The sequence below is a fragment of the Oryzias melastigma genome, linkage group LG12, assembly GCF_002922805.2.
Source record: "Oryzias melastigma strain HK-1 linkage group LG12, ASM292280v2, whole genome shotgun sequence".
Classification (NCBI taxonomy): domain Eukaryota; kingdom Metazoa; phylum Chordata; class Actinopteri; order Beloniformes; family Adrianichthyidae; genus Oryzias; species Oryzias melastigma.
This window is the reverse complement of record NC_050523.1, coordinates 23,642,936-23,656,681: the sequence shown is the minus strand read 5'-3', so window position 1 is coordinate 23,656,681 and position 13,746 is coordinate 23,642,936. Positions and strand designations below refer to the sequence as shown.

At 42.6% G+C, this 13,746-nt stretch overlaps 1 protein-coding gene across 1 annotated transcript in view; it reads right to left on the bottom strand.

Moving 5' to 3' along the window:
* Positions 1-280: 280 nt before the first annotated feature.
* The window catches only part of niban2a (niban apoptosis regulator 2a), a 43,641-nt gene continuing 30,175 nt past the window's right edge, over positions 281-13,746 (bottom strand). The window contains exons 6-14 of the mRNA XM_024257740.2: positions 9,153-9,268; positions 7,184-7,288; positions 6,953-7,115; positions 3,355-3,542; positions 3,095-3,250; positions 2,826-2,939; positions 2,649-2,756; positions 2,388-2,499; positions 281-2,311 (exon numbers count right to left, since the gene is read on the bottom strand). Of these exons, the coding sequence (XP_024113508.1) occupies positions 1,506-2,311; positions 2,388-2,499; positions 2,649-2,756; positions 2,826-2,939; positions 3,095-3,250; positions 3,355-3,542; positions 6,953-7,115; positions 7,184-7,288; positions 9,153-9,268 (1,868 nt within the window). The 3' untranslated portion in view covers positions 281-1,505. The remainder of the gene's footprint in view (positions 2,312-2,387; positions 2,500-2,648; positions 2,757-2,825; positions 2,940-3,094; positions 3,251-3,354; positions 3,543-6,952; positions 7,116-7,183; positions 7,289-9,152; positions 9,269-13,746) is intronic.

Sequence of the window (13,746 nt, the reverse complement as noted above, 5' to 3'; positions counted from 1 at the left end):
GAATAAAATATCATCATCAACTTGGAACTGTTCTATTTACTGTTCTTTAACCCCTTAACACCGGAGCTCCAGTGTTTACGTTCTTTGATTTACTGTAACTTTTCAACTGTTGATGCGATCAAGTAGATTCTGAAGGACAAAAGCTTCAGGAAAGCTTCAGTTTCTGAATCAGTCAAAGTGAAACTGTCATAAGAAGATTTCCCACATTTTTTTCTCATCTGATTCTGAAAGTGAAGAAGAAAAACCTGTTTGACCAAAAGAACAACGAAACAAAATCAAAAATTTTTATTAATCTTTTATTTTAAAACACACTTTAGAGCAGACAAAATGGAAAAGCTTCGACATACAAAAGGAAGCTGGAGCCCTTAAAGGTCTCATAATAAATAAGAGGGGTTTGTTTGAAGATAAAAATCTGGATCGTGAAAGATTTACAAATCTGATCAGACTTTCACCTGAAAGAGCATCAAAACTTCTACATGAGCAAACATTTCAGGCCTTCTGACACATTTATCTGCTGACTGATGCAAAATTTTGAATATTTACAGTTTGAATGTGTTGAGTTTTAGTCCAAACGTAGGTTTTTCTAACTTCCGCTAAACCGGAGAGGTTATGCAACTCTCCAACTTCATGGCTAATAAAAGCGTGAGGATAATCTGTTCTGTTTTCAAAGAGATGTTCACTTTAAATCTCGGCAATCAGCCGCCCAGACTTAAAAAAAATATCGGTGTCATATCGGCCTAGAACAAACCAGTGAAACAGGCCGAGCCGTCATCAGAAACGTGAAGATTCCAGCAACAGTTGTGAGCGGATCACACTATAGATCAGTTAAAAAAGTTTATTTTCCCAAGAGAGAAAAATAACCAGTTTGCCTTAAAAGATGACGCTTCTTTTGAAACATACAGGCCATTTGTAACCACAATAAATGCTTTTTTTTCCTTTTATAAAGGATTTTTTTAACTTAAAAAGCAGGAAAAGTCAGGCGTTTTTGACACCCCCTGCTGCCCCGATCGTCTATAAACTAACCTGCAGAGTAATAAATATTCTACTGAAATATTTCGAATCACTTTAAGAGAAGCAGCATCTTGGAGCAAAGCTCGGTGCGCTCAAAGACACCGCTCACAGGTCTGTCTGAAGCTCTTCATAAGCGGATTTACAGTCACTGCAATGTCATGAAGCATCCACTGGGGGGCACAGGTGAGCACTGAAACCCCATAGCTGATTAAGGGGCTTAATCACTGCAAAAAAATTACAATTTCTTCCTCAAATGATCTGATTACAGTAATTTCTGGTACATTTTCACTGAGATAGAATTACTTTTTCAAGAACAAAACATATTAAATACAGAGGAGTCTCACCTTTAAGAAACAAAAGTGTCGTTCTCTCTCAGTGAAATGTTTTTATAATAAGTTACTTTGATTAGAAATGACACAAATATTGTTTAAATCTGTATTTTTTGTTGCGTTCCGCCTCAGATTCTCTTACAGAGATGTATTGGTCAGCATCCCTCATACTAAATGCACCTCCACCTGTGTGGGGCTGGCGGTGGGCTCCTCCTCCTCTCTCAGGTCAGCTTTGATTGGCAGAGGCTCGCCCAGGCTCAGCGACTGAAAACCGCTGTCATTTTGAGAGCTGGAGTCTGCAGACAGCTGTGGCGACTCATCGACGGCGACCTCCTCGCCTTCCTCCTCCGGGTTCTCCTTGTTCTCCTCGTCTTCAGCCTCCAGCTTTTTGATTGTGGCCAGCTTTTGCAGGATTGTCTGAGGCGATTTCTTAGAATGGTTGTCCACGACGGTGGTGACGTGCGTCACCTCCTCCAGCAGCCCGTCCTCCATGGTGATGAGCCCCTTGGTGGCCTCTGTGCCGCTGCTCACAGCGCTCACCTGCTCCTCTGGGGCCGAAAGCTCCACTTCTACCACCGGGTTGATCAGACCCCTGATCGCATTCACGCTGTCAGGAGTCTTGGGGTCCTCAGATGACTTCTCGTCTTCGTCTCCGTCCTCCTCTTTGCTGTCAAAACTCTGTCCGTCTTCCTCTGGGATAAGCTCCACCCCCGGGGCCTCCAGACAAGACTCGTAGGGCAGAGGCACGTCGTCAAGGTGTATCATGGACACCACCTGCTTGCGTCTTCTCCCTGAGGCCCGCCCTTCACCTGAGCTGCTTACAGGGCCGTCTGGCTCCTCCCCCCCAAACTTGGCCGCCCAGTCCACCGGCGGGTTCTCCTCCAGAAGGTGCAGGTTGGGGTCGCTGCTGGTCAGAATCATGCTGTCCCGGTACAGGTTGTGTTTCCTCTGTACGGCCGCCTCCTTCACAGCTGGACAAACAAAAGCATCAGGTTAGGCGACCGCTCAAAACACGTTACCATGGAAACCTCCGTTTGAGGCTCTCACCCATCATTATCTCTTTGGTGACGGACTGCAGCACCACCTCCTCGTACATGTTCTCAACCAGGAGGAACCGAGACAAGTCCTCAAAGATCAGCTCTTGGAAGCGGGGCAGTTCCTAAACAATGAAGAAGGTTCAATCGTAAACTAATTTCTTGCATTCAAAACTAACTGAAAACATTTTTTCGAGAAAAAAAAAAAATACTTTCTCCATGGGAAAATAGATTTGTGAATTGAGTTGAGAAGATGTCATTTTTAGGCACTCACAGGGGTGCAGGCTGGGGCCAGCTGCTGCAGCATGTAGGGAATGATGATCTGCAGCAGAGCTTCTCTGAAGAACTTCTTCCGCACCGTGCTGCTGTCATAATCATATTTCTGAGACGGAAGAACAAAAACATTTTACTCTGAACAAATCTTGCAGTCTCGTTGCTGCTCCTGCTTTACCTTGAGAACCCTGTCCTGACATTTCTGGATGCTCTTGCAGACGTCGTCTTGCCCCTGAGCCCCCAGGGCCTGCTGGAGCAGCTGCTCAAACGTGTACACAGCGTTGTCCATTTGCTGCCAGAAGGAGGAAAGAGAAGCGAAGCCGTTTCAATTTCAACTTGAGCAATGCTCTTTTTGACCAGCAGATGGCAGCAGAGGCTCTGAAAAGCTCAAGCCACAGGAATCTCAGGAATGAGGAGAAACTTTGGAGTCCTTGAGAGGAGCCTCACCTCCCTCATGAGGATCTGAGCCCTGCTGATGAACACGGAGGGGCTGGAAACATCGAACCTCTGCTGCAGCCCCTCCAGGTTCAGCTGCTCCATCTTCTCATAGCAGCTCTGCATCTTCACCGGGTGGAAGGCCAGCATGGACAGCCGCTCCAGCTGCTGTAGGAAGAGAGGAGGAAACTCGTTCAGCAGGGGAGCGGAGGAGATGACAGAACAGGATGCTTCTGGACCCTCAGCTTCCTGCGTTCAGCTGAGTGACTCACCTCTCCCACTTTTTCTTTGCCACCTCCATTCAGGGAGTTCTTGCTGATCTCCACGAGCTCCTTAAAGAACACATCTCGAACTTCCGAGAAGCCTCGGCTGGTGGGTTCCATCAGCGCCTCCAGGATGGAGTTGATGTAGGGCTGGATGCTGGTCCGGAGGAGCTCCTCTGCTTTGGGGAGAACCAGAGCTGTGGCCAAACATCAGAGGAAGATGGAGGCAGTTTAGAAGTCAGATTCAGAGCCATCTGGGTAGAAATGATTCACATCTGCTGAATGAGCTAACAGCTCACAATATCCCATTAAAAAGGCTCAACCCTGTGCATTTCCATCATAAACACAATGAAACATTCCAGGTCTGATCTTTTTAGGCTGAGATGGTCGACATGCTGCTGGAATCTGAATCTAAACACCTGATGGAAAAGATAAACGAGGATGGAGAAACATTTAGACAAAGGAGGAGACCATGTTAGGACCTGAACAGGACAAAGAAGAAGAACACGAGCAACTGAGAAGGTGAAACAGGAAGAAGATCATATCTGATGTTCAGATAAAGTGAATCAGGTCAGTTACTCCCAATCCTGGGAGGTGTCACTTCTTTTCTCTAACAATGAGACAATTTAAAAAAGTCAAATGAGTTAACATCACCTGCAGAAAAAATAGAAAAAGACAAAAAAGTAAATAAAAAGGTTTGAAATCATGACGGAGTATTAGGGATGCCAAAATTATATAAGAAGTAATATTACACGTTTTTTCTCATAAATTTCCAACTTTAAATTTCGTAAATATACAGCTTTTAATGTAAAAAATGTACGACTTTTTTATTGTAAATTGATTACTTTATATGTCATACATTTACAACTTTTAATCTGGAAAATGAACACGATGTTTCTCGTAAATTATCAACTTTAAATCTCGTAAATGTACAAAAATAAATTTAAGGTGAGCCAACAGTCCAGCGAGCGAACACCCTGTGCAGCAGCAGCAAATTGACTAAACTGTGAAAAGCGTCTTGGATTTCAACAGGTAAACTGAATGTTTAAAATGTTACAAATGTTTAGAAACTTCTTTGTTTGAGTCACGGTTTATTAATGCTTTATTCATTGATGGGCGGCTTGCAGGATCTCTGCAGAGCCCGTTGATGAAGTCATCTATATCCTCACAGCTGTCCACTTTCATTCTTTTCTTCCTCATAAAAGACAAGATCTCCTCCAACTCTGCGTGATGCTTCTGTCTGAAGAGGCCCAGTTTTGGGAACGTTAATGTTCTTGTACTAATATAACAGACTATCTTCATTTCTCGTTGTTGTTTTGTGTTGAAACGGGATGTTTCATTTGGAGCAGGGGGCTAATGGAACACCGTTTACATTCTCCTTTGGTTTCTGCGCATGACAGAGACATGACGTAAGGTGGTGAAAGGGCTTCTGGGTATGTGAATTGAAAGGGCAGAATAAAGTGGTGGTCCTTCAAACATATGAGAGTCACATATGAAACTCTGCATTACTGACACTAAACCCCGGAAAGTCAGCCTCACTGATAATTATTTGATTTGGACTTGCCAAAGATCCAGAATGAATTTGTTTTTGACACCGATCTGGTGATGCTCCACGTCTTTCATCTTCAAGCACAACTTGGAAAAATAGACAACTTCTATGAGGTCAAATCAGGATCAGGTTAAAGTTAACGAAATCTTGAAAATTTCCATCCATCCATCCATCTTCTTGACCGCTTCTTCCCTGTCGGGGTCGCGGGATCTTGAAAATTTGAAAAATTAAATAAATTCAAGTCAAATGAAGCAATTTGAATGCGATTGCACTCCGGGCGCAACATTTCAGTCACGGGTGACGTCACCAGCAGGTGTAGCATTCTGATGTGACTGAAGCAATTCTGCTCCGATGGCGTCACCGCCAGCGATTACGAATCACGTGGAACTATAAACCAGCCTTTAAACTGCGAGCAGCGTTTTATGGTCCGCAGGTGCTACCCACCCCCACCCTATTGTCTGCAGGCGCTACCATCAATGGGTGCTACCCACCCCCACCCTATGGTCCGCAGGTGCTACCATCAATGGGTACTACCCACCCCCACCCTATGGTCCGCAGGTGCTACCATCAATGGGTGCTACCCACGCCCACCCTGGCTCCCCCCATGACCTGACCTCCCTGGCTGAGCGGCTGCAACACGCCTCTCACTCCCTTCTTCTGTATGAGGCCAAATCTCATACTTCTGCTCCTGACAGCCTGGTCAGAGATACATGATACATAGTCATTCAAAATGAAACTTTTTTTTCCCAAAATGGTAATTTTTCTGATGGTTTCATCCCCATAGCAACCATTTTATGTTTTGATCGCCTGCGGGTGATGAACAGATCTTAGTCATTTTTAGAAGAATCCGCCAAGTTTAACTTTTGTATTTCCTTGGCAACGGAAGTTTATTCATGCTTTTGTGTCTACGCGGCTAGACTACTGTAATAGTTTGTTTTCCTGTCTGATTCGGACCAGAGGAGACAGATCTTTCCAAGCTGTTGCTCCTAAATTCTGGAATGATCTCCCATTTTCCATGCCTTCTGTGGACTCTGTAAACTCTTTTAAAAGTCAACAAAAAAGCCTTTTATTTTACTAAGCATTTTAGCTGAAACTTTTTTATTTTATGCTCAAGATGATTGTTTTAAGTGGCATATGTTGTCTGTTATGTTGTTAGGTTGTGAGGTTTTTGTCTCTTATTTTTCAACCTCTAAAAGTTTTTGTTTTTATGTTTGTACCCTCTAAAAGTTTTGTCTTTTCACTTGTGAAGAACCTTGTGACATCTGTCTGAGAAAGGTGATATATATATATATATTTATATTTAAATATATATATATATATATATATATATATATAATAAAACTTGCTTACTTACTTTTGTTAACCACATCCACACTCCAAATATGTTTATTGTGTATTTATATTTGTTTTGTTCAGTTTGGGATTGATGTCTAGCAGTATGCCAGTAAAAAATGTGCGAGCAACAGGGAAACGCCACTTTTGCAAGATTGCCATACTAACGATGGTAAAAATCTACTTTTAATTCCAGCATTTTTTTTGTTCCTTTCAATATCCTTGACACGTGTTTTGGCATCGTCTGTGGATTCAAAATATTTTTTGAGCCCCAAAAATCCTGCTATGATGTCATCAAATTCAATTTTACTGGGTACTGGGTGTACGTTTTTTGAGTATTTGGCAAGGGTGAAATTCTCCCTTAAACGGACAGTCAGAAAGAAGAATTCCATTACATTGGCATGCAGGAAACCTGGGTTCGATTCCCTGTTCCCAATGACCCTAATCCAGTGGGTGGGACTCTGGGTGTCCCTGTGCCTTGAAAATACAGGGCTGTGTCAGGAAGGGCATCCGGCCTAAAACTATCTACCAAACCACCTGTACCAATTAGTGAAAGCAGATTTGCTGTGGTGACCCCTAACAAGACACGCCAAAAGGTAAACAAACTTGCATTATTTACAGCTTCTCTTGTAAAAGAATTTTGTTTTTCTATATTCTAATTCCTTAAGATTATTTTAGTGCCAAGTTCCTATAACACCTTGACGGCAGAAACCTTGTGAGCATCACCTCTGATCTTGTTGGTGATGTGTTCCTTGGACGTGATGATCTGGTCCATGTCCGTTCTCAGTCTGGCATCCAGCTGGGCCCTCTGAGCCTCGCAGGCCTCAGTGAGAGCCTCGTACTGGCTGCTGGTCTGAGCCAGCACCTGTTTGTACGCCGCAGCACAGATCTGGAAGAGGATGACATGTCAGAACTAACGTTTGTTTGTGCAGACTGTGGACAACAAGATGGACTCACCAGCATCCAGTTCCTCTGCCTCTGCTGCATCTTCCCCTTCAGACGAGGGCCGATCACGTGTCTGAGCTGCGGGTGGAGCGTCTCCATCACCAGGTTAGCCAGGATCTAAACAAAAGCATTTATGTGTGAGTCTATCTGGATTAAAGGCTCATATCTAGCCTTACATACAGCTAAAACTCCAGATATGCTCCAGATGTGGAACAAACCAGCATTTTCTGGACCACCGGATAAACCTTCCATAAAAAAACCTAAGAACCAGCTTAAGATACCTGGGTCATGTCTGACCCGAGTCAGAGGAACGTTTGTAACTGCCAGCTGCATCTGCTCTTCTTGTTATCCAAGAAACAGAGGAACATGTTCGATGTCTTCAGATGAAGCCCTGCATGTTTCTGGTGGTGTTTCAGAACCTGGCAGAAGCTGTTTTATTTAAATGTGTTAAAGTATTTCTAAACTTATTGAAATGTTGTTGGTGTTAGCAGAATTGGGATGCAGGAACTATGGTCTTGTTAAAATAAAGTAAAGAAGGCTGTTTTAAGCCTGGTGCAGTCAGCTGTGTGTTTGAGTCTTGGGTTTTGGTGGTGGGTCGTATCCATCAGCATGTTCCTGTTCCTTTTCTAATAGAGCAGCCAGCAGTAGAAGAAGAAGCAAGACGATGACCTGAGTGCGGCTTCAGTGACGTTAGTTTAAACTTAAGCCGAAGTCACATGCACCTGTGCGGGGTCGATACGTATGGGGGCTGTAGGTTTTTTGGGTTGTTTGGTGCGTGGCCACCTTAACACTTGTGCGATCCTAGGTATGTTGATGTTGGGAGCGGGGTCATCTGGACCCCACAAGACAGTGTACCGAACTTTTTTTCAATGACTTTTGATTTTCACTGGTGTCTATGGCAGACACGAAATCCTGTCCACATTTGTCATGGGATGGATAACACGTCAATGTAAAGCTGAATTCACACTGAATGCAGCAGGCGTGTCAAATTCACGTCTGCTGCCTCTCTTTCGCACCTGTCAAATTTACTTCCCAAGGCCTTGATGCCCCTGTTGTTCTGGAATTCATTCTTCGCCACAATATGGAAAACATGGATGATGTTGAGTGAGTAGCTTGGGTTTATATGTTTTGGAGAGCAAACAAATCACTGTCTTTGTTTTTACCAGATCTTTCAGAGTCTCTAGGTTCTGTGTTCTTCACTCTTGCAGTGAGAGCTGCACCTGAGGGTCGTTTCAAATGTTCCTTCTGTCAGTTTGTGATCCAGTTGAGCTTTAACCCAAGAGGGGGGAAATACAAATAAAACTGGGGGAACTTTTTATTATTGTCTTGATGAAAATAAGAAAAACACATTGTAAACACATGAAGCTAGAGCGGTCTCATACGCTACACTTGCGGTGAATCTCCGGGCTGCTGGGCAAGCAGAGCGGGCTCCGCTGTCTGGGCAGTAGACCTCGCTAGATCTGCCGGGCGCCTGGACAGCAGCAATCGCTATCAGCTCTTCCAGAGCCTGAGCGGCGGAGCTCACTAGCTCGCTAAGCTATACACCGGTCAGCAGGCTAGCGTAGCCGTCCATCCAGCTCAATGAGCTCTGTGGCAATCTGTCCTGTGTGTATCCCGCCTTCACCCCACAGTAACTGGGACACTTTCCGTGGGTTAAGAAAATGGATGGAAGTTCATGACGAAAATCCTTGCATCGAGCGGCCATCTTGAATGTGTATTTCTACTCTTTGATCTAGTCACTGAAAACGTCACATGCCCAAAGCTGAGTCCCTGATTAGTTGACACCGCACCTGAGGCCCAAACTACACCCTGACCGTATGATTTCCTCATGGTTTCCTCTAACAGTTAGGTTGCAGTGTAAGGAGGGTGCTCTTTTCACTTGAACGTCACTAGTGGTGACTAAGGCTTTGGCCGGATCCTGTGAGGAAGAGCAGACTGGACCTGAGCCCCTGAGCTGGGCTGTGGCGTCTGAGACCCTGACCTGAGGCGGCGCTCCACACATCATATCCCAGGTGCCGTAGTGTCCTTTGGCCTGTCTGTAGAGCCTCACAGAGTCGGTGAAGGCTGGTGTCTGAACGATGCAGTCCTCTGGCAGACCTGTGTGAAGACAACAGAGTCAGTCTGATGCCCCCCCATATGAAAAACACCAAGCAAACAGCAATTCACACACAACGAAAGAGACAGGAAAAGATAGAACAGAGAAGTGCTGAGAAGTCACATTTTTTCAGGCAACATGGGTCATGGGAAAGAACACAAAGATGTTTGAGCCAATCAGGGACAAGAAGAATGGAAGTAGTAAAGATGTAGATGGACTTTTCATCACATCAGATTTAGAGGCAGCAAAGCTCCAACTCCAACAAACTCCTCCACATCCACAACTACAGTGAACAGTGCAAAGCTTCATTCTTACTGTTTTCATAGTATAGTTTTCTCATTATTGTGAGAGTTAGATTCTAAACGTAAAGTATTCATCTTTAGATTTTGCAATTATTCTAGATATAGATGTTTTAAGGCTGTGACACTCCTGCACACTTTGTAGACTTTTCTCAGACATGAATATTTTCACACTTTTCTCTCTTGTTTAAAGACCCAAGTTAATATTTGAGCTAACCCTCCACACATAGTCACAGGGACCAGTTAAGCAGAATTAACTTCTGTGGTAAAATAACATGAAATGTATGTGGACGCCAGGTCTCAAGAGGTCAAAGTCTCCTTCCAAGAAAAATAAATCTGCATGTATATCGGTACAGGAAACACACCACAAAGGAAATTGATTGACAAGGTCAACAGCCAATCAGGACACAGAAAACAATGCAAAGAAGAAAAAAATTAGAAATCTCTGAGATTGTGGAAGGTGAACCGTGTTATAGTGAAGGAACACTGTATTTTGAGTTGTTGGAACTGTTACTGTTTTTTTTTTGTACTTATAGTTAGATTACATAAATTACATTTCTCTCCCTCAAGTTCAAACAATTAATCAACAGACAATCATTACATCTGATGTATTCAATGTGTTCTGTAATTTATGTATAAGAATCAAAATATTTTTATGATTTATATTATTATATCAGAATCAGAGTAATTTATTTATCCCAGAGGAAAATTGCATTTACAGCAGAGCTCCTATCATCAAGTTTACAACACAGTGAGATTAAGAATAGAGCAAGAAAACTATTTACAATACAGTCAAGAGCCAATTTGCCATGGTTAAAATATCAATGTGTAACAAGAGGTATAAAGAAGTGCAACGTTGCTTTATGAGGGACACGCTGAACTGTTCAAAGCAAAGCAGACAACCTGGCAGCCAATCATGATCAAGCATTCACCCAGACTATGCAGTACTCCCTCACTGTGATGGGGTTCATCTTTTGCTGTTCCACAGATTTCTTTTTAGTGCCATCATTCTTTAAAAAAAAACTGTTGTTCTTAGTGATTGGTTGTTGACCTTGTCAATGAATCTCCTTTTAGCCATGTCTCCTGTACAGCTCCACAAATCTACATAAATCTTCTATCACAATCAGACGAAAAGTGTGTAGCGAGGAGTTTCACAGCCTTAAAAAAAATGTAGTTCTGCGCATGTCACCCATTGCATTCTTTTTAGCGCATAACTCCTGCGATAAACAAAGAAACACTCTACATTTTTTGTTTGGATTGCTTGGAATAAACCAATCCCAATATATTTCTTCTGTTTGGTGTTTAACTTTCCTTTTCTCTGTTTTCATGCTTTATTTCTTACATCCCTACATCCTTTTTTTTCTTTTGAAGATCATTCAAGTCGAATCAAGTAATTCACATCAATGTAAAAGTGATAGAAAGAGGCCCAACTTTAGAAAACAAAAGCACATAATCTGCATCCACAATAAAACAAAATGATTAAACTGCAGGAAGGTTTGTTAAAAACTCAAACTTTGATCTTTGAAGAGCCTCGGGGTAAAAGCACCTTTCAGTCAACATACTGAGTAATGGATGATCGTATCTTTACTCTTTTCTGCTTTGAGAAAACACAGCCTGTTCCTTTGGTGTTCTGATAAACTTTTTCCTGTTCCTCTACTCTAACTCAGCAAATAAAACCCACGTACCAGATGAAAACTTCATCCCATCCTGCTGTCCTCAAATGATCTCTACTTCCTGAACTGTTCTGAAAAAGCTCTACAGTTTTTTTCCAGTTTGCTTCAATGAGAGCCCCCAGGTGTGAGGATCAGTTTGGAACACACAAAGGCAGGCCGGGTGCTTTTGTTTCACATTCTCCATGACACTTCAAACTCCTCTGTGGACAGTTTGACATTAGTTTTACCAGTGGAACATACAGTCTCCGTTTGTGCACGGACCTCACTCAGCTGTATCCTCCCTGCAAACAGAACAAAGCTGACTCATTGGACAGCAGGAGTCATTTTACTGACAGGACAATGAATGCAGCTCAGAACGTTTCAGGAATGTTTTGTTTTGTGCACTGAAGTTATAAAAATACATTTAAAGCAGACTTTGTCCTTTGCTCAGCTGCATCCCATCAGCAATAAACTGGACGAATCCTCATATCTATTAAAACTGTTCTTCCTTTGGCATCTCAACAGCTGGTGCAGAGAGCGAAGACATTTTCTGTTTTACAGACGGACGAGCATGAACGACAAGCAGCATCAACGGCACAAACTGCACCAGAAACACCAACCACCAGCATTACCTATGGGACCAGATGGACCAATGGTACAAGAACCAGTAGCACCAACAATTGCAGAAGCACAAACGGTACAAGAACCAGTAGCACTGACACCAGAAGCACCAACGACACAAGAACTAGTACCACCAACAACACCAGAAGCACCAATGGGACCAGAACCAGTATCACCAACAACACCAGAAGCACCAGCAGCATCTTTTCCTTCTGCTTGTGACTCACAGGATGCTGACAAAAGCAGGAAGTTACCAAGAACTCCAAATGGGGGATGGGAGGACCAGTCATGCTTGAAGCTAGCGCTTATTCGTGTGTTTTTAATGACAACTCTCTGGATCCTGAATTTAGACTCACAGCTGGGAAGTAGAAGCAAGAAGAGCGACCAGACTACTGATGAGCAGTTTGTCATCTTCCAGCTGAAGAACGAAACCACCAAAACAGACTGTAGGATAGTTCTTCAGTCAAAATTAAATTCAGTGGAGAAAACTTTATTGTAGTTGAATCAGGGACATTTTTGGTCCTAAATCAGTCAAAAAAGGTCTTATACTATTGTAATTTATCATTTTATTTAGAAGCTTTTTATGTTTAAAACTGTATAGATTTGAACCAAAAGAGTTTGTTTTACTTCTAGTCTAAACTTGACCAAAGACAATGAGTGAACAGGTAATGTTAGACATGTTTATGGTTATTGTATTGTATTTGTTCAATATCAAATTTGAGTTCTTTTTTTAAAGGTTTAATTTTTGCAGAGCAAAATGATCAAACATTACAAAGAAGAAGATTTCAGCCAAAACAAGGACATTTTTACGCCTGGTTCACACTGACGCGGAAGCGGCGCAGAACGAAGGCTCCTCCCATTCAGCGCCCTTCCTCCGCAGAGGGCTCGCGCCGTGCAGCGGATTGTATTAGCATTTGGTCTATTTTGTGTGCGATCTGCGTCAATTCTGGCAGGAAGTTACATCAAGATACAAGAGAAAATCTGCTTTATTTTCAAAATATAACCAATTTTTTTCACAATAAAACACCGCGATTGACAAATGTGATGATGTTTTTGTATCTAAACAGACTGTAGAGATGAAAATTAATACACAATCGCAACACACGCAGACAGATGTTGGGCTGGGTTTTGGGTGTAAAAAAACAACAAGAGAGAGGCAGAGAGCCGTTCTTAGCAGAAACATGGGTAATATTTTTAGGTTATTATTTACTCATAATGGCAAAAACAAAAAAAGCTCTGGCAGAGGCGCCTGTCAACCTTAATGGAAACATGCGTGTCTGATGTGACTTGCAGGAGAGAGCCAGTGCTGAACGCATTGCATTTCACAGCGCTTCTGCGTCCAGTGTGAACCTAGCGTTGTCTTTTTTAAAAAGATAATTCACTAACATTCTTATCAAGGCTATGCTTCAGAGAAATGGAAAGCAGATGAATAAATAGGATAAGCAGAAAAGTGATCTAGCCGGTCTGAAAGTTGTGGATCAAAATCATGAGACATCAAACTGAACTTTCAAAGAATGGATTCTTCAGCCTTCAGAGGCTGGAAGAGAAGCTGCACCTCTTATGGGCGTCGTTTCCTTTTGATGTTTCTACATATTCATGACGAAAACATCAGATCGGTCCTCAATACTTTAAGCTACATCTGAGATCACTCTTTAAAAAAGGGATCAACCAACGCCACAACATTCAAATGCCTTAGCTGTGGTAGATTCATCATCATCCAGGTCATAGCCTGTCCCCTTGTGTGCACGAAAACAGGCTTTACAAGCACAGTATCACACTGGACTCTAATGTTTTGGTAATTTTTTTACCTTATCATCCTTTAAAACTAATGTGTCGTGAAAAATATGAATACGATCTAACAGTGACTGTACTTTTGAGGCTTAAAATGTGGATTCAGGATAATTCTGG